The 22,356-nt window shown below is 39.3% G+C and overlaps 1 protein-coding gene across 1 annotated transcript in view; it reads right to left on the reverse strand.

The window, feature by feature from the left end:
- Positions 1 to 14,768, reverse strand: part of gpc5a (glypican 5a) — a 93,519-nt gene extending 78,751 nt beyond the window's left edge. Inside the window, exons 1-2 of the mRNA XM_063882579.1 lie at positions 14,389 to 14,768; positions 11,072 to 11,233 (exon numbers count right to left, since the gene is read on the reverse strand). Coding sequence (XP_063738649.1) covers positions 11,072 to 11,233; positions 14,389 to 14,539 — 313 coding nt within the window. The 5' untranslated portion in view covers positions 14,540 to 14,768. The remainder of the gene's footprint in view (positions 1 to 11,071; positions 11,234 to 14,388) is intronic.
- Positions 14,769 to 22,356: the final 7,588 nt, after the last annotated feature.

Raw genomic sequence — 22,356 nt, forward strand, 5'->3', positions numbered from 1 at the left:
GACATTAGGTTCAAGGATTTAAAAATGGCAGGCTGTGTTATTTCACCTCGTTGACTGGCCTACAAAAGAGGAGCCATTATATTATTGCTTTTAACTTGTAATTATTATAGCCCTTATTTGACCATGACTTCTACAAAAACTAGCACACAGGCTTTTCTGCTAATCTAACTTGTTTAAAAAGGTAGGAGACAAGTCTGAGTCAGTGAGTTCAGAACAAATATTTAACAGTTTAGTGACATCCATGTTTAAAGATTACATTGTACTTCTTTTTTGGCTTTATCATTCATTTAGATTGTTTCGAGCCAATCAGTGAAAAATTATAACATTAGAAGTTTTTGCACAGTCTTGATGAGATTGTGGGCTAACATGCCTGAGAACAGGGTCAACACATATTTAAAAGTATCATTGTAAGAGTTAAATTGGGGCATATGCATGTCAAAACTGTTATCTAATCAGGATTGTAAAAAAAAAAGTACATAGTTATAAACAAGTAGTTTAACTAATATCCCACCAGACACTGGACTCCCAGCAGTAAAAACAACACTCATCTGTCACTCATGCCAGGATACTAGGATACTATGATAAGCAGGACAATTATGCCATTATATCTGCCATGTACGGGAGAAGGACAGGATAAGAGGGGGAGAGAAGAAGAGGGTCGAGTGGGAGCAGACAGTAGGCTTGGTGTGTTGCCGTGTGTTTCTGTGTTTAGGATATCATCTCCCAGACGACTACAGGCTAATCCCTGGAGTCTCCTTCCTTAGGAAATACTTCCTTCCTCTGACGGGCAAAAAAAGTGATTTCTTCTCACCAAACAACTACAGTGAAATAGAGAAGCAAAATCCTTAGAAACCAGCCAAGAGTCCCAGATAGCTGAAACTAAATATCTCAACGATGTTTTCATAGAGAGTGCTCGGTGTCTGTAGTTAAACCATAGTGGTTTCCTTTTAGTAACAGTTATGGAAAGTCCTATTCCACAGGCAAATATTCTGATGTACCAGACGATGTACAACCCTAATTTGTGTCTGGTTGAAATTGGATGTCCAAATTATTTAAAGAATTTTGGTTTAACTTGAGCGCTGCTTCTAGAAAAAGAGCCCATTATGGCCTCTACCATTCACTTAACATACCACTGAATCAAAGTAACATGGTTTGTGTGGAAAGCTGTATGCCTTTGCTGTTCACTGCTAACAGTTTCTTGTCTGCACCGTCAGCTCCCCTGCACAAACATCACACTAGGACATTACTCTGCTGGTCTCCCCATAGCTCAACACTTTGTTAATCTCTAAAAATGAAGGGTAAATCTATCATAAAATATATAGCACCTGATTAGCAGTGTGTTTTATCATCTAATATAAAAGAATGCACTTAAGACAACAGCCAGCAGACATAAATCTCCATTTCAAACAGGCAAATAGGAGACAAACAAAATAAAGTGCTGACTGGTGTATGTATTTTTAGGGCTCATCCCTATGCAGCGAGTGGCTACAGCGCAGTCAGGGAGTGTGTTTGAAAGAGGAGACAAAATGTAAGACAGAAAAAGTCTGTGTACATGGGTGTGTTCATTTTGGCAAGTGAGTGGGATTTTAAGAAGTGTGTCAACTGAACTGGATCTTCTCACACACACACACACACACACACACACACACACACACACACACACACACACACACACACACACACACACACACACACACACACACACACACACACACACACACACACACACACACACACACACACACACACACACACACACACACACACACACACACACACACACACACACACACATTAACTTCCTGTCTGATACTGTAAAAGCACGCAGGGGTTTCTCTGGGAATGTCAGATGAGAATGCTGGGTATTAAAAAGGTATTGATAGAAAAAGACAATATCAAACTGCAGTTGGTATGCCTTGGGTTTCTGTGGTTCCAAAGACCCTAAAATAAAGAACGAGCACTATATGCTTTAACATTTGTAAATGAAAACTGAGAAAAATAGTTCCCATTTTAGGAAATATAGTAATCATTGCTTTGTTATTAGGGGTATTGAGGGAGAAGCCAGCAGTTACTTAGTTTAGTATAAAGACTAAAGACGGGGGGGAACTGCCATCCTGGCTCTGTGGAAGGTAACAAATACCCACCATCTAGAGATTGTTTTATCTGTATACCCACAATCCTTAGCAAAGTTTAGCAATGTTGTGACGTATGAGCTATGAGTTTCATGTTTCAAATTTAGGCATACTGCATAAAAAAGTAAATGGTATGTAAGGGGATTCAAAATACATGTTCAAAGTATAACGTTAATGTATGTGTTTTGAAGCACAACATTTGTCTTAGCTAGGAACAGTTGCTAGGCAACCTGTGACTCCAGGAAGTCACTGCTTTCAGACCAAAAAATAGCCCAGCACAAAAACCCCTTTACAGAGTAAGATCATCTGTATTTAAACTGTAGGCTATGCAGATGTTGTGGCCCTTTGTGCTCAGCTTAGCTAACTGGTGGTAGCTTCATATTTAACAGCAAGTAGTATCAGTCTCCTCATCAAAGTCTTTGCCAGAAAATGAATTGACTTGACCATATTCCCAAAATGTTAAACCTGCTAAACATGTCTGAAACAGGCGATGCAAGAAGAGACGGAGGGGAAACAGCCGTGGTTAGTCTGACTACGTTGTTTCTTTCAGAAGCCAAAACGCCTAGATTGTTGAAGGGTATTGACTCTGAATAATCCTGCTTCCCTCTAAATCCTCATCCTCTGACTTCAAACGCTGTGCAACGACTTCCAATAGAATCTGGCATCCTCCCAACTTTCTCTCCATCAGTCGCTCATTCTTCTTCTTCTTCGCATTCTTCTTCACTCTCTGTCCTCCCCTGGATCAACTGTCCAGCCCTGAATCACAAAGCCAAGCCCAAATTCTGTGGAAATCTCGAGGAGAGGCCCCTGCGTTCACACACACACACACACACACACACACACACACACACACACACACACACACACACACACACACACACACACACACACACACACACACACACACACACACACACACACACACACACACACACACACACACACACACACACACACACACACACACACACACACACACACACACACACACACACACACACACACACACACACACACACACACACACACACACACACACACACACACACACACACACACACACACACACACACACACACACACACACACACACACACACACACACACACACACACACACACACACACACACACACAAACTGATGACAAAGAAGGCACGGCTGTATTCCCAGTGGACAAAGAGTCTGCAAAATGAAAGGTCTCACACAAAGGAGCAGAGAGCAGGTTAGAAATGATTTAAAGACCAGCTGTGAGAATCAACATATGAAATATCCAACCTCCACTCAATATATTCAGTTTATGCACTTTTATATCGCACTTCATCTTTTAAGGTTTGCTTGTGTGCTTACTGAAATATGTTCTTTTATCAAATGTGGGCCTTCCCATCTTTCATTCTTCCCACAAACAAGACACACTCACAGCTTTTCATGCTAGACAAAAAGCATTAAGAGTGCTCTTTGTGGAGGGACTAATGGTTTGCTACTGTGATGGAAAAACAAAACTAAGAGTCTACAGCCGGGCTGTGGCCCTGGCGTGAGACACAGGGGAGCTTTGTGCTTAAAAAACAGTGACTTACATGCTCCCCATAAAAATTCCAACTAGCTGATAATTAGTAGGTACCATGTTTACCATGTTCACCTTAGCTTTGCAGGTTACCATACTAACACGTTTCATACATTTTGCAGGCATTTAGTCCTAAACCAAAGTATTGGGAACATTAACATATCGAACTGATGATGGCCCTAGATTAAACTTTATTGGATCACCAAAATTATTTAAATGTCAGTTGAGGGCAACATGAAGGTTTGTAACACATTTTGGACAACTCATCAAGCCTGCAGAGACATATAAATTAAAACCATTAATGTGAAACTCATGGTGGAGCTAGAGGAAAAGTCCCTACATAAACAAAGTTGTCTGTTCATGACATCCAATTGTTTTAGAAATATTCAATTGGCTGGACCAAACAAGCAACCAAAAGACATTGGCATAAAGCCATGCTGGGAGCAAAACACAGAAAATCTTCATAGCACCAACATGTGCTACCTTTGGATTTTTTACAGAGAAATACAACTATTGTTTTACAAAAAGTGCTAAACTAAGTTTGCTAGACAGCTTAAGCAGAATTTAAATGTATAACCGAGAGATTTTATCTGACACCTCTTAAGTTGTAGTATCGTGTGTTTTAAAAAAGAAAAATCAGAAACATAAATTCTGACATGATAAAACAAAAGACTGCTTCTAAAGTATATATGTCTATATGTGTTTCTTGAGGGGAATTTAACCAAAGGAATGTTCATTTTAAGACAAAAGAACCTAAAATGCGGAGTCCTATAAAAAGCTGCATATTTTCCCTGACTGAGGCAAGCAGCCAATTTGTGACCAATATAGAAACTTTACTGGAAGGGAACACTGTGTTACTGTAGTCAGTGATGCAGTGCTGCTGGGGTGGGTCACAGCACAATATCTGTCCTTGGTAGGAAATTACTGTTTTGAACTTGAAATTATTGGAGAAATGTAGATTGCGAAGAATCAGTTAAGGGTTATGGCTACAGCAGCTCTCCTTTTACATCACCTTTTCCATTAGTGATGCAGTTAGAACTTCTCAATAGCAGATATCTGAGAGCATCTCAAACCACAATACAGGCGTTGATTTCAGGGTCTTACCCACTTTCATCAAAACTTCAACATAGAATAACAAAAGATATATTACCAGAAACAGCAAGGGATTTCAGCTTTAACTGGCCGTTTATGTCACATTTCTCACTTCACTTGGGGCTCAGAACATGTAAAATGTGAGATGTTGTATTCTAACAACAAAATGTATTTCAGAATAAACTATGTACAACTTGACACAGACCGCTCTACACGACGGGTAATAATGTAGGACTTGCCTTGAGGCCCTTACAAATTAACAGTTAATGAATATAGGCCTTAGGAGCTTCCAAAGGGCCTGGGGCCCCAAGGGCAGTTTCACGTTTTGCCCAATGGGTAACTCAGCCTTGCCTCAAGGGGCCACCAGCAGGGCTTTAAGGATCAGGCTTACATCAACACATAACATGCATGAGGGAGAATGTAAGCCAGGGTACAATATATCAGAAAGTTTAAAGTATGTTAAAAATATAAATAGCTTTACAAGTGGCACAAGTTGTATGATTTAGTTAATTGTAATCATCAAAGATTCATTTAGATTTGAATGGAATGTCAAAACAAAGAACAAGTCGCTGTGAAAACCATGCATCCCCTAATTTGGTGATTTTTAGCTTTTCAGCTACATTCTTGGTAATGAGATGGTCCTTAACTCTTATACCCAGGAGAAAAGGAGACTCATCTTTGTTGTGAATGGTTTTCTGCTTTAGACCTACATTATTTTATTTCTATCACACATGAACTATGCAAAAATGTAAGCAGACCCTCGGTTTACTGTATTTCCCATTTAAGTTAGGAGCCAGGAATACTTTTGTTTAAGAGTCATTTGTTCCTACTTCTCAAGCTAAAGAAGTTCATTTTAAAAAATTGGATGAGTGGAAAACTGTCAATAAGCTGATGATCATGAAGATTATCATTTTGTGTGTTTAATAAAATAGTGAGAAATCTAACCTGGCATCCGCATACTCTCAGATTGGTTGGGACAAATAAGTTCTTGCATGATGGCAGTCTTTCCTTTCTCCTTTGCAGCTAAATGTTCAAAGGTAACACTTATCTCAGTATCCTAATGCCACTGGATGTGCCTCGGGTAACAGCATACATTGTCCGTTGCATGATTAAGTTCAATCAAACCGAAAACATACTTTTATAGGATTCAAACCAAGAAAATTGTGTTCATATGGTATGGGCATTAGCCAACTGAGAACTGACTCCAACGTACCAGTTTATTCACAGAAACAGAATTTGCTATGAAAAAACAATATAAAAACATAATCCGTCAAATCAGCAGCAATCAAAACTACATTACTTCCCCTACTGAGAACTCCTTGTTCGCCGCAGAGTGTGGTTGTTATTCAACGTCGGATTGAGGTCGCCCCTTGCTAAAGCTGTGGGGCCACTGCCATTCAACCATGTTTCTTTCTTTATTCAAAGTAAAAGAAGGGCAGTGGATCCTTTAAAGGCTGGTAAACAGAAATACAATCAGTATTTATGAGCGCAAATACTAAGTCCAGACCACAACAGGTTAGCTTTCCACTTCAACGGGACCAGCACTCAGCCCTGGCTCTTTGATCTTACATTAATAAGCACCACTTGTGTTCCTGACAAAACAGTAGCTCAAAATTAGAACCAGAGCAAATATAAAAGCAAAGGCTGACTATAAGTGTCTGTTGGATTCCTGTGTCTCCTCGACTTTATTTTTTCTTCCCAGCTAGAAACCAAAAAGACACATTGACTAAGAGGACGACCACAAGCCACAGAGTGGTAATGGTCACACCAGCTTCATACATACATTCAATAACATCAGCATTACTTTTATTAAAGTGTGCTATGGTCATGTAATAATGGTGGAAGCTTTGAGAAACACATTTTGTACGACCTACAGTCTATCTTTTTATGTTTTCTTTAAAAAAAATGTCTTTGTTCTCATTAAATACTGACAAAGCTTTCGCCTTTAGGCACTAATTGCTTTTAAAGAAATAGTTTGGGTTTTGTTATGAAGTAATTTGCTTTTCCTCTCAAAAGTTATTAGAGTAGATGGAAAACTCCCAATATCTGCGTATGCATATAATGAAAGCTCAGAGATGCTAAGCCCTCATAACAACTGAAATATGTCTATATCTGATTAATCTTTTTATTCAACCCACTGAGTCTCATTGTGTTTAATCTGTAGAGAAACAATGATGTAAAAATGACAGCATCAGGGCTGGAGTGTCTGCTGGTTTTCTCATAACCTCTCGGCAAGACACCAGAGTCATCGAGCAGAGAAAGAAGCAGTTATGTTCACACTATGAGCAACAAATTTACAGGCTACAATTCATTATAAATGGAGGCGATTAAATGAAGCTACAAACTGCAACCAGACTAGTCGCTTTGTGACGGTGCTATTCACCTCATAAAGGAACATTTAAGTAGCAGGTTAAATATTGAGCTCAGGATGCTTTGATAGGAGGATTTGAGCCCAGCAAGTTGCCTGTAAATGTGTTATGCTAAGCAAGGCTAATCAACAGCAGAACATAAGTTCAATTAACTAACCAATATTAGTGTGTTGTTCTTCCCATTATCTAATTTCCCAACATTTGGTTTTCTCAATGTTTGAGAATTGTTATTTGTTTGAGGTGCTGGTAGGTGTATGCATATACTAACTTTTGGACAGAGCCAGGCTAGTCGATTTTCCCTTTTACCTTGTATGCTAAGCAAAGCTAACTGGATGCTGGTTGAACCTCTATGGGTAGATATGAGAGTAGTTATGCTTTTCTTTTTCGAATCTCTGCAACAAAGTGGAAAATCACATTCTCAAAATAACAAAATATGAATTGAAGTTATTAAGTTGTTTTCTTCACTTTTGAAGGCTACACAAGGAAATATGTTGCTTTAATGTTTCCTCAAAGCTCTTCCCAAAAGGAGGGAATTCCTTTGATCTAGTGATATCAGACTTTCTGCTAAGATTTAAGTGCCCCTCCTCAGACGGTCTCTCAGGCATTTTAACAGCTGATTCATAATATGCTCCATTTCTGAGCTTTATCGGCTCCCTCCCCACGGGAAGCTGGGATTGCACAGGTTGGTTGCCATGGATGTAAGACAAACCTGCACAGGGCGAAAAAGATCTCCCCTGAAGCCCCGCTCAGCAGGCTGCATATTTGTGCATTGTGTGGACAATATGCCAGAAACTCACAAGTGGTGAAAGAAACCATGCAGTCCTGAGAGGCTTACTGACAGACCAGCAGAAAGACCGGAGAAAAAACGAGTAGGCTGAAACGCTCAAAGGACTTCTGCTGAAAAGCACGCTATCAACTTTATCTTTATTCTTCCTATTTTGTACCCGCCCTGTTGCCCAGCTATGTTTTAGCTGTTAAGAGACTTGAAAGGCAGCAGTCAGGTTCATTTAAGGACCATATATTCCAAGGCACAATCCTCTAAAGAAAAGGGAAAAATGTAATGAGCCATTAATGTAGAATGAGCTATGCTTTGAAGCTCTCATAATTCACATCTCAAACACTTGTTTGCCGTATTTGCGTTAATCATTACGTGTAAATATTAAGCACTTTTTCTACATTTGCTCTTGAAGATGTGTTATTACTGCAGCCCATTAATGGCAAAAAATTCCCCCAGGAAAGAAAACATTTGAAATAGCATTTTGTTGGTTAGAGCTATTTTCCCTGTTTAAGAATGTTATCCATCTACATTCCTCTTATTGTGTCTTTCCCCCTCTCATTATATAAAAAGATGCCTAATTGAAGGCTTTGCACATAACAAATGACCACATTAGTCTGCACCCCTTTTACTCGCCCTTCTTCCCGTCTGTGGTTGTAATGCACTCTGCATGTTCTCCATTGTCTCTCAAATTACAGCGCAGGCTGTCAATCATTTGGAAGCTTAAACTAAGGGACTTGTTTTTCTGAATAGCCCCAACCATCCTACCTCCCAGAGAGAAATATTTCTTCCTGTACTTCTTGTGTCTACGATGAAGCGGTAATACTGCTGAGGGCAGCCAGTCAACATAACATCTTATTTCAATTTCAAAACCATCCGTAAAGTTGTTGGTTTGTTTCCACTTCCATTATAATTTGAAAAACACTCAAAACAAAACAGTCACACAAGATGAATAAGAAACAATTTACCCATATTAATTCAGCATCATTGAACACTCCCTGGATAGGAAAGAAGGATTAAATGCTTGACTTGTGTTTCTTTTATGTCTGCACATGAACAGCAAAAAAGATTTTCTTCCCCCCACTCTGTTAACATCTAACAACCTGCCAGACATTTCTGTCCTTCCGTGCTTCCCATACATATGGTGCCACAGAGAGTTTTCTCCATGTGACAAAGACCCTTAAAACCAAATAGAACAATGCCACGTGGGTGGCTCTGCGTGCGTGCGTGCGTGCGTGCGTGCGTGAAAAAGATATTATAGACTGTGAGTCAAAAAGTCAGAAGCAACATTTGAACAAGCATCAGCTTCTATCAGCACATATTCACTTCAATAACAAGACAAACAATATTGAACCGGCAGAGAGGAAGAGTTACATTCGTGGTTAACATTTCTTTCATGTGCAACTTGTTATGATAAATATAAACAGAAGACCAACTTGGGAACACAACATAACGACTTAATATTACATGCAGGGTAGTTACACTGCTGTTGCCTGTGATCCAGTATGAAACCTAAATTGCTGAGCGTCTGTTGCCACTTGTGTTATGTAGCCTGGATGTTGGAAGCAGCCGCCACTGTTTGTTGACTGATGAGAGCCGCTGTTGACAGGGAACTCTGTTTGCTTTGGCAGGAGAGCACACTGCCTGCCATTCCTCAGATGAAACCATGTGAGTGCTGCTCATTTTAGGAGTTTTTTTGTTTTTTAGGAGACAGCTACCAGCTCCTGTAGTCTTTTTTGACTTGCCCCTGCACTCACAAAGCTGCCAGTTCCTGGACTGGATTTAAGTAACAAGAACTTTGACTTTAAGTATTGTATGTGTAGCCAAAGCCTGATTAAGCTTACTCTTCTCTTCTCTAGTCCTCCAATCTTGTCCAAAAATGATTTAAAACAAACAGAAAAGTCCACATTGTTGAATTTGAATTTGTTGGAGCCAGTCCCAAAGACACATACCTGTAATACCTTTGTTACTGTACCAAACATTTATTAATTTGAAGTACAAAAGTTCTCCTAAAAACAATATTTTGGGAAATGTCTATATATTTTTGACCGTTTTGAAGATGTACATATTCAGTCGAGGGGGAAGTGCCAAAGGAAGTGAAGTCTTTTGTTGTTGGTGTTGTTTTATTGGATTTGAGCCTTTTATTTTATTTTATTTTTTTAAACCCTTCACCTAAATAAGGCTGTTAGCTATTTTGTACTAAGTGAACAGTATCTTAAAAAGCTGACAATGCCTTATGAAAATCTTCATAAACGCTGGGTATTTTAATTCACTTTCAGAGCCCGAGTAGAGACATCAAACATCTGAAAACACAAACAGGGCATTGCCCCTGCCAACCTCAGCTAAAACACTGTGATCATGCCGGGACTCTCCCATAAACCATTTGAGTTTAGGAGGAGGATAACAGCACGTCTATAAACTGAGAGACATCGTTAAAGGGAATTGGCTTAATGATATGTCTGAGACTGTACACTCAAGTCATAAGCTCTGCATTTGTTGCCCACTCATTTCAGCCGTCATATGACAGCCATCAACAAGAATGGGAGAACATCCCACGCTGGGTAGGGGAGCACAGACAAGGCAAGCTGTTACCTGTAAGTTAACGGTCAGTCATTGCTCTATGAAAAGGATGAAGAGGAATGCAATACAATAAAAGAAAGAGGTTGAAAATCCATGTCTGGATGGATTGCAACGAGTTTATGGTGTGTTTCTATGCTGAGATAACTGGTTCTTCAGCCCTAAATATGGATGTGTTTGCTTTTATCAGGGCACAGTATAAAATAACACCTTGCACAGGAAAAGGAGCTATTAGTAAAAGCCCCAGTACATATCCCTGACAGATTTTCACCCATAGAGATGGCATCCTGAGTCAATCTTATCTCAGGATCATAGTGTAGCGGTAGATCTGGAAGGAGGACAGACCCTCTCTGTTTGCTCTGAAGTGGAGCCTCGCTGCACGCACACTGACTCATCCGCTGTTTTCACAACACCCACACAAACCCCAACTCCTAAATGTGTACTCTAACTCGGAAACACACACAAACAATTATCCACGTAAACATTTGCTCTTTAATCTCAGCACGTGTTTATGAAGTTGAACCTTTGCTACAGTGATGAGTCACACACACACACACACACTACCTTGAAAAGCAGCCACATTGCGCGATATGAGGAACTTGAGGCTGGAGCTGGAAGTCTGTAGATGGTTTTGGATGTCTCTCCGGGCCGCCACCTGGTACTTCTCCTCCATCTTTTTAGTGCAGCAGGTCAGGTTCTTGGACATGCACACCTGGAGGTCTGAACCTAAGAGTAGTTAAGGTTGAATGTTAGGATCTTAAAATAAAAAAGTGGAAGGATTAACGCATTCCTCATGGTGCCACTGTATTTCCAAATTCACGTCCAGTTATTACATTTGTCTTTGTTATTTTGTTCAACAAAAGAGAGATGTCAAAGAGATAGTTCATACTTGAATTGGGTTCATCTACCGGCCCTTGTCAGAACTGCAATTAGTCACAGTCAGTGTATTACCTGGTGTAGATGGCGGTTAGACGCCCAAAAGGGGCCACAGCAAACATATAACCAACCAGCTAAAAAAAAGGCTTGGCAAAAACAAATCAATATCAATTTAGCTTAAGCTAGCCTCCATTACTATTCTTCTTTGATGTTTTAAATGGTTATCTCAGATGTCACACAACACAAACATATTGATGCAGTGTTAGAGCAACCTCTGTGTTTGTTCAGATACATCTTCAGTGTTATTTTATTCCCCCCATCGGAGTCTGGTCGCTCTAAATAGAACGTATATAAAAGCTTTAGTTATATGTCAGAAAGTGAAGGGGGAGGACATTTCCAAAATATAAGATTCAATAAAAATGATACAAAATGTTTTAGGTGGCTAAAATTGGTTGAGCTGCTGCCCACGTCCATAGCAATACACTGGTTTTCCTCCATGCCGTAACACCTGGCTGCTCTCCTAACTTGGTGTGTGCGATAGGTACCATGTTCCAGCATTTGGTAGGATTATTTAGTAAGAAATTGCTCACCTCTGTTACATGAATGTTAAGCAAATATGTGATAGGCTGTCCTTGGGGTGCTCCACTTACTTTGCATTCCACAGACATGCAAGTCAGGTGGACTTGACACCTTAAACGGCCAAAAGGCAAGTATGAATAAGTGAGTGTGTCTAAAAATATGTATTAATAACTGTATGATAAATTGGTAACTGTCCAAAGTGACAAGCAGCTTTCTTTAGTAGCATTCAGCTGTACGACAACATGACTAAGAGTTTAAAGCCATGCAATGGAAATATTTCCCTCAGAAACACAGGGGTCAACCCGTGATGGGAAAATAAAAGTCAGGGGTCATTGAGGTTACATTTAATGACAATCCATGTTTATATAATGAGATAGGCAAGTAGAAATAAATACAAGGTACATAAATAGAACAGGATATTGTAAAGAAAAATAAATAAATGAACTTAATCATGCCTGTGTGAAATAGCTGCAGTTGATTCTGGTCGTTCAAAAATCATTCTTCAGCCATTGTAAGATAACAAGAAATGCTTTGCTGGAGCAGAAAACCAAAACACAAAGATCCTGAGCAGAGATGCAAGTCAAAACGTTATCGGCTGATAAGTGATAAGCTACGCTATGAACAAATGTAAGCAATGATCTCACAAAGAGGACAGTCAAAACATCTTAAAAGAGACCCAAAACTGTGCAAAAGCCTCTTGGACAAGCCTAGGCAGAGTGTGCAGAGCTGTTGCCAGAGACGCTATCAGCTGAAGAAGAGTGAGGAGGGAGCAGAGCAGGCGATGGCACACGTGGAGGAATTTAAACTCTCCCAGATAAGACAACTTGAAAGAGCCCCAGGTCTTGCTTTTTTTTCTCTTTCGTCTAAATGTTTCCCCGAACTATTTTCACAGAAAGCAGCTTTAGTTGGCTGAGTTGAAAGACTTCCGGCTTGCCATGTTCTGACCCATCTGAAGGCTGTTTGGCATTTCTTATTAGAAAACATATAAAACAGTTCGCTCTCAGGCTCCTGGAATTTCTGGCAATTTTTTTAACAGGCTAACACTAAAACATAGGTAAATTTTACAATATACTCCAGGATTGATGGTACCTCAAGCTATTGCCCGTTACACAATGTGGTGTGTTTCAATGCATTAATATGAATCCATCAAGGAAACAATTTACATCTTCCTTATGTCAAGATGCATTCAGGTTTGGAAGAAATGTGCAAGGTTGTGAGAAGGGTCAGCAGAGCCACAGCTATAAACAGTAGCAAGTGTTTTTACAACATTACTGAATCAGAAGCTTATCATCGCCTACACAGGAGGCCCCCACTGCACACATAATTCATCTCTGAGAAAGTACTTTTCAGTTAAGAAGTAGCACTGAGATTCATATCCACACAGGCTCACTTAAAGGGCAGGAGTGGTGATGGCATTATAAGGGTTAGTTAGAGGTTTAGGAGGTATTTGAGGGTTTTGTGCCAATATAATCAGTTTCCATACTGCAGCAGAGGAAAGTGAAGTTTGTAGGGAGCAGATTGTGGCAGGATGCTATCAACACCGTTAAAATGTACTTTTCCAAGACAAAGCAGCAGCAAGCCGTTTGGTCAATGACAGCTCACTTGAAGTATCTGCACATATAATCCCACCTAATTTATGAACAGAAATATTGCTTTATGGGCGCTGTTCAGAGAGTTAAGTGACGCCTATAGTTTACCTAACTTTGCACTAAATAATTCCAGTTTATCCCTGCAAACCACTTATCTGCTTTTGACAGCCGGCACAACCAACAAATAATCTCAGGAGCTTTCATTTCTCGTTTCCCTTTGATTAAAATACTGAATTTTATGTTAGCACATATGAAACAATCGAGAAAACAGTAGGATATAACTTTTAAAGGCTTTTTTGTTGTGCAACAACAAGCAAAGTCTATCTACAAACATATTCCTGTCGCCCAGCAACCACAGTATTTGAATTATTTCAACATTTAGGAACCTGGAAAACTTAAATTATGGGTCCAGACAATAACTGAAAAAAACATAACTGCGTTACACAGCATTTCCTCCATATTTCTCAATTTAAACGTCCCATCACAGAGGTGCACTTTAAACGGTTTAAGGCTCTCCTGTTCTGTCTATATTATTATCATGACTGCACACACGCCTCTAAATGTGTTTAAAAAGGCGCGTTTTGCATCTACAAAGAGTACTTAGCAAGAAAATGACAGGTTAAAAATCCACAGTTCAGTAAGTGAGCTCAACAGGAAGGTAATGTGGTGTTGAATTACTTCTCAGGCATATTTATTTCTTGAGGGCTTGTTATTGCTTTGGTTGCTAAAAAATATGTTAATGAAATGATCGAAAGAAAATAGATGTTTATGATCATTTCAGTGCCGGAGAAAAATAACTAGATATAGCTTAGCTTCTCATGTTTAACTCAAACATACCTGGTCTGGGGCTCAGAGGCAATAATTGATTTGGTCCAATTTGTTTGAGTTGGAAAACTTTCCGCACTTCATCGCATTTGTTGGGGCTGGCACAACCTAATCCAGAGCAACACGCCAGCAAGAAAACGCAGTTCGTCCACAGCACACCCATTTTAACCAAATCCAGGGTTGTACGCCACAAAAAGATGCTTTTTTTGGAAAGTTAGGGTTTCTTCTGAATCTTCAGGCAGCTCAGGTGAGTCCCGTCCACATCTCAGATTTCAGGACTCAGGGTCGACCATGTGGCGTTTGTGTGGAGGAAACGCTGCGGATCATCATTTCAATGCAGTCTGACGGAGTGAAAGTTGCAGCAGCGTGAGGAGTCTGTTTCACAGCGGCATGTTGTCCAAGTTAGCTGGACCCGGCAGCAGAGGCGGTACCGTAGCGTTACCTGCACTCCGCTGCCGGGTGTCCAGCTGCCTGCGGCCGGACAGCGCCATCTAGTGTCCCGCCCCCTTTGATTTAAGACCTGATTTGTTTATGATTATTAAACAACTATCAACGCAATGCAGAGATTGAGTAGATCTGAAGCAAAAGCTCTCGTACTGAGCTCATGATAAAGCGACGATATAGAACATTATTATTATCATTATTATAATTAGTCATTAATATGAGGCGTGATTTAAGGATTTTTTTTAAATCATGGATTAATTCCAAAAAGCATGGTTAGGCCTATGTATTTGCCCTTCATCCGAAATGCATATAAGTGTAGCTATATTGTACACTTCATTTTAAATAGTTCTGAATTTGAAAACTATTCATTAAATTACAATTGCTTAATGTCAGCGAACATCTTGAGTTTTTTGTAATTTTCAAGTGGTGGTTTTGCCTTGCTGATCATACATGTATCTAATGCCTTTCCTCTGGTAATCCCAACTATTTTGAATAAAGTTATTTTCCATGTTTGACGTCTGTGGGATTCATTTTGTGATATGCAACCTGAAAACACTTCAAGATAATCAGCTTTTAATATTCAAAATGAATGGGCTAATACAATAATACACCCTTCGGTTTATGCATTACTGCCCTTCAATGTGGACACCTGTATCAGCTGTTATTCAGGGCTGTGCCCTTAAATGTCTGTCAATTTTTGTAATTGTTTGAAAACTTTTAACCCAATCAGTGATGATCTAGATGTAATGTGTTGTTTAAAAAACACCCCATATTAGAATGTTAGTAGTCCACACTAAGAAAGTGTAAGGAGAATCAAGTTATTAGCCATAAAATGGTCATAAAACTTAAAAATAAATAAGATTGAATGATTCTTTTTTTGGTCTCGCTTCACCCAGTGGCTCATAAAAAGGTGGATCTTGGTACCAATAAAAAAAAAACGATCAAATATTCTAGTGACATGTATTTCAACTTACCAAATGTCCAAACAGTATTCACTTCCTGTAATTCATTGTGCGATTTGCTTAATAAAGCAGTCGGAAAACCCAAAAAGTGTAAACTATTTAATATATTTCAAGTAACATTACAATGAACCGGTGTAAAAAACACATCCCCATCAATTATCACATTCATTCCATACATAATAAACCTTAGTCATAAAGTTTGGTGCATTCATTTTTTCTAGTATACTAAGGGGTCCAGGTTAGCTCCATCTCCTCGTTCCTATACAGGCCGGGACAAGTGCAATACCTCCAGGTACTCAGCATTGCTACAAATCCCCACCTGCACAGGAAGGGACTTCTCCAAGTACTTCAGACACCATATATATTCAAATACCCACCATGAGGTAATAGAATCTATGTTTAAGAGCAAAATCACTTAGCAGAACATAGTTCATCAACCTAGTCAGTTTTGCATGGATTTGCACAGCGAACATCATTTACAGCTGGATGCAAACCAGCAAAACTGACCAAGTGATGATTAACAGATCTTCCAGGATCACCAGCATCTGAGGTTCAGAAAGATGCAGTTAGTTAGAAGTACTTCAAGTGCTCACATTGCAGTAGATATGAGAAAGACACTACCTGCACTATAAGCACTTTAGCACTGCTGAAACTCAAGTCACTTCCCAAAACCAGAAAATGCGTATTTTCTTAAATCAGCATTACATGTGTATTATGCAACAAATTGTGTTTGATGCGACACCCCCAAAACCAAAAATCTAAACACGTGGAGAGCAAGCAGGCCACCATCAGTTTTGCATAGATTTGCACAACTCATCTATTCTTGTAGTGCAACTATGCAAAACTAGCAGAGAACTGCAAGATATTAAAGCCCAATTAGAAATAGAAAGAAATGGTCTGGTGGCGCATATCACAGCCCCTTATGCCAGAAGGAGCACTTAGGGCAGTAGGTGCTAGTCTATTTCACTATCTGCACTAGATGCACCTTAGCACAAAGACAGTATTTCACATGACACGTAACATCAAAGGGAACTGCACATCAGTGTCAGGGTATTGCTGTAAGTGCCTCCATTGCAGTAGGTATGACATAGTACTACCTGCACTGTAAGCACTTTGACAATACACAGACTGATTACACCAACATGAGAAAGGTGGTCACACGGGTCCAGGCTGCAATTCGGGTTGGCTTCAGGATATCATGGTGGACCTGGAAGAACAAACAAAAAGGCAACTTAGAAAAGATTTGGACTTTTGGGGAATTGCAAAAAGTTGCGTTCTTAGGTTAATGTGTGCGCACTGCGCACATGTAACCAATTTCTTTAATTACATCTAACCAAAAGACGTGGAACTCTGCTGGTCTCTTTCTCTAAAGTGGACCACTATTCCAGATTATTCGAGGGTTACACGAGTTAGTTGTTGTGATAGGAGATGTTATGATTTATCACAGCAGCACGAGGTCACTGAAAACATGAATGAGCAGCACAGCCTGCGGCCCGCGTTCCCTGCGACGCCTGCGCAAGGGAGACTGTGTTATTCACCCCTCCCCCACCGCCTTTAACATGGCGCCTCCAAGTGCGCCAACCTTAGCATAAATGAGTTATAACAAATCGAGCTAATGCTGTATTGAACACTTGAATGTGCAGTTGCGTGTTGTTTATTTGGCGCAAACACCGGGGCTTGCGGTTACGGATCCCCGAGAAAAACACGGCTAATGTCCACACCAAACAGCAGTCGTGGTCGGGCATGTAGCTTAGCTGTTGCGAGCTAACGAATTAGCCTGGTGAAAACATGGAAAACCGTGTTAATGTTGCTACATCTGCAATAACTACAACTTTGATGTGGCACATGAGCAATTTGGTGTGTTTACAGTGAACTCGGTGGTTCCGTTCCAGTTGTTTCGCAAGCTATTAAAATTAAATAGTTTGATTACACTGATTAGCTGCTAGCCAACAACAAACGAGCACACGCCTGAAAATACACCACCTGTCCCAGTGGATTGGCTGTATTTACCAGCTCCTATCTTTATGTAAATGTAATACCTACCCTTTATAATGTTATATTGTTGTCTACCCAACAATACAACTGTGTTGAATGTGTGCAGCTAGGCTAAGGTGGCTAAGCTAAAACGCGCGGCCTAACACTGCCCCATGTGCTGCTGCTTTGTTCTGGGGGGCACTTTAACTCACACACCACTGCACTCGAGACTGAGCAACAAATTATCCATATTTACAAAGTTTTTCTACTAATATTGGGCACACATGTTTACATAAACTCGGGTGTTGTTACAAGAAGGTCGGATTTTTCTTAACTAGTTGCTAAGGAGAAAGGCTCTGGACAGCTTTTCAAATCTCCCTCATTCCCTCAATGGTGGAGCAGAGGGGACTGCCATGCGCCTCACGTTACACTGTTTTCATCGCCAGCATATCATTTAGGATTTAATGTTTGCATTTACCCTCCAATATCACGATATCAAGACACATTAAAACAGGCGTAAAACACATCGTTTAGAGATTTCGTGCAGCAAAACAGAGATCATAAACAACCCAACACCCGACTTCCTTGCCTGATAAACATGCGCTCGCAGACACTCACCAGCCGAAATCCACCATCTTCGCTCACTTGCTTGGGCTGCCGTGTAGTCTCTTACCGACAAAGAGAGGAATAAATACGAAACTGTTCCGGAAAGTTTTCTACCGGCGCACAACAACGAAACATAAAGAGGAATCCGAGCCGATCGGGAGTCATTTTGTAGCCCAGTTAGGCTGGTTAAAAATGATTGCGGGGATAGGAAAGTGGCGCGAAGGCGACCAGTTGGTAACCATGTGGGTGAATGAAGGGCGGCTCCCTCTGAACGTAAATATCTAGCTACAACCCCCAACTCTGCACATTAGCATACATAAACTACGGTACTTCCGACACAGATCTCCACCTCTCCTGAGGAAGGAGAGGGAAACAGGCAGCAATCAATGCGGGCTTCAGCATGCTTTTCTATCAAATATATATACATACATGAATTCATCATAACGGAAAACAGACTGCATAATCTTACATTTTAATGTCCATTAAAGTTTTTCATTATAATACAAATCTATGTTAAGTTATTAGTTTTATCTATAAAAAGCGCTGAGTAGAACTTTATGTATTTGTATGATACTTGTTATTCTTTGGGTCCCTCGCATCTTCGTTAAATTAAAAAATAAAACGCCTAATTAACCTGTTGCTGCTGCCCACGCGTTAAATGTATCCCAACCATGTGTGTGGACCTGAAGATATACCTGAAAACGAGCGAACAAATCAAAGTAATCTTTCCTATATATTTTAATTCTAAAATAAAAAATTGTTTCACAGGTGTTTGTAAATTGTAATCCACACTAAATTTAAGTACACCATGACAAAACAATTGGTCAGGTATACTCTTGTTATTTTGAGTTTGCTTTATTAAATGTACAGTATTAGGCTACTTAGTATAACACTTCTAGATAAAAAAATAAAAATACAAATAAAAAACCATTAAGCACCCATAAACCCAGAGTCTTCAGGTTAAAACAGTGAAACAGGGATCATTTTCCTTTTCATTTAACTCTTACCTAAATGTTCAAAGGAATATAAATCCGGTTTTTTGTTTTATGAAAAGGGCTAATAGTGATGTATACAGTTGATCCTCTTTTGAAAGAGATTTGAGGTGTACTCTTAAACTATCTGTGTTGGGACATCAAATTACTTAATTTCTTTTCAACAGAAAACCCCAAAAATATGTTGATACAGTTAATAAACCAAGAAAACAATGTAAAGCAAAATTTGAAACTGTAATAAAAATTTGAGAAAACATGTGAAGTATAAAAATGAAACAGAAAACATACATTTGAGATGTTTTTAGACATTTATTTAGTGAAGTAGAAAGTAAAGTGTTTTTTTCACATTTGTTTTTAAAGTCGTTCAAGACCAAATACACCCATCTTATCTTCATCTTCAAATAATTCAAATTATTTGAACAAAAGATATTTGGTTTGTGCACCATGAAAAACTGCAGAGGTTGAAACACCTTTCAATGATTAATTGTATATAATTATGACTGCCTTTTGTGATTTTAGTTCCACTATTAAATAAACAATTTGTTTGTCACATTTTCCTTCAGTAACATCACAAAAAGCTCACACCTTGGTCTTTTATGTTTTTTACGATTCTTAACGAAACGTCTGGATGTTGTAGAGACATTACAGAAGCCTTAAAACCACAACAAGAAAAGTCGAGTATAACACTTGGGCCCTCAGACAGGATGCAGGGCCCACACTCAACACTTTCTTCTGCATTGAGTTATAAGTTCAAACTGACTAGCAATTGAACTGTAGATTCATTTGAATGTATGAAAACGCAGAATTAAAAAAATATATTTTGCAGTTAGACACAAAGCTTACATCAATACAAGCAGGTTTTATATTTTATGTTGCATTCTGCCAAACTGACTTTTATATTGAACTCAAGTTCCCAAACTTCAGTTTCGTTTTTTCTAATAAGATTGAATTTTCCCTAGAGAACTACAGCTATTTACTATGAGAAGCAAACATATAACTCTAGGAAATTGATTAAGGTTGCTCTCTTTTAATTTAAACTTATTCAAATTACATAACTGAAATAGCAACTTCATTCACCTTTATTTTTTTACCACTCTCAGACTGGTAAGTTATTTTTCCTTTTCTAAAGTATTTCCATTTTATGCTACTTATATTTTTATTTCATTTCAGAGGGAAACCATGTTACATTTGGTTCCATATAATTTATCCAACAGAGCGTAACTACTTTCTAAATGACGATGCTAAAAAAAACATGTATAAAATACAAAACAGAATCATTTACCTTTTCTACATTGTTTTCCTGGTTTCTTTTAAAGGTTTTGAATACTTTTACCAATTCTGTATAAGCTGTAAGTGTCCCCTGCAGCTTTCAGAACAAGTAAAACAAATCCTTCTAATGAGGTTTTTTGTTAACAACACAAATATTCAAATTCACTACCTAAATGATGAAACAAGTATCCTTTAAGAAAAACTCAGGTCCATTTTCAGAAACAGGATGATCCCTTCTAAATTCCCTGCCATTGTATCCCTATTAAATGCAACTTTTGGTTTATTATAGTATAATGGGATCTTAAAATAGTTTTTAATGATTGTTTTCTTTTTTGTTGATCTTTCTCTTACATTTTATCTTCTTTGACTGTGTTTATGTATGCCCCATAGAGACCAAGACAAATAAACCCTTTTCTGATGAAAAGCAGAGTGAGAATAACTCATTGCTCAAATTGTAATGTTGTGTTTAGAAGTGTTTTTTTCATCTGGATGTGCTGTTTAAGGAGCAAACTTCTGCTGTCCTTGCTATTTAATGTTATTATTATTATTATTATTATTATTATTATTATTATTATTATTATTATTATTATTATTATTATTATTATTATCTTGTGTTGAATCCTGTAAAATACCACTTTGATACTGTAGGGTAATACAGTATGGTAGTGGCCAGCAGAGGGAACTAGCAAACTAATACTGTAATGACATGATTACGTTTCAACTGTAGAGAGGAAGCACTAACCACAACTTCCCCATCCCAGCTTCTGTTTTTAAAGAAAGAGCCAACTTTATGCAACTCATTGAGTTTCAAAGATTGTTCTGTGTGTTTCCCCAGCTGCTGATTGAAAAAATATATTGTTATTTAACTGTAAAATCTTTGTAAATTACTCTTGGTTGTCCTCAGGGATGGTGCAGAGCCACTTCAATAAAAGTGTGTGTGTGTGTGTGTGTGTGTGTGTGTGTGTGTGTGTGTGTGTGTGTGTGTGTGTGTGTGTGTGTGTGTGTGTGTGTGTGTGTGTGTGTGTGTGTGTGTGTGTGTGTGTGTGATTTGCTCTCCATACACATTCCTCCAACTGACTAGAACTTCACACTGATACCAGAATATCTGTTCTTATTCCACATCTCTGGGCACACGTTGGGAGTAGGAGCGCTCAGTCATGACCCCCAACCCCCCACACAAAGCTAGCGGTGGGGCCAGTTCCTCTGCATATGGAAGTGAGGTGGGGGGTGGGTGGACGCAGGGAGGCTGTAGACTTCTCCTCGTCCCATGGGGTCAGATAAAAGCTTGCAGCTCTCCTTATAAGACCTCCCCCTCCTCTTGTGCTCTCTGCACAAAGACTTAGGTATATCAGTTGCAAAAGCATGTAGAAGACTTTTTAAATAACTGTTAAAGAATAAGGAAATGCAGTCAGGGACGAACAGCAACACATGCATTAAATCCTGATATTTCATCTTAAAACACCAAGCTGAAAGCATTTGTGATATCCAGGCCTTTATTTAAAATCCAAAACATCCCGTCGGAAGCATCATGCAGCACCACTTTTTTTGCCTCTTTCTTCAAAATGGCTTGCTAGATCCAAGCCCCTCCCACAACAGGAGCCATGAGCCTGGGGGTCCCTGTTTTGTTCTTCCTATGGAAGCCTGACCACCATTGTTTCTGTTTGACCCCGAGGTCAACTGAACTCACCTCGGCCGACCACGGCCTGTTCAGCTGTGAAACTCCACATAGGACA

This window comes from Eleginops maclovinus, chromosome 4 (genome assembly GCF_036324505.1).
Source record: "Eleginops maclovinus isolate JMC-PN-2008 ecotype Puerto Natales chromosome 4, JC_Emac_rtc_rv5, whole genome shotgun sequence".
Classification (NCBI taxonomy): Eukaryota; Metazoa; Chordata; class Actinopteri; order Perciformes; family Eleginopidae; genus Eleginops; species Eleginops maclovinus.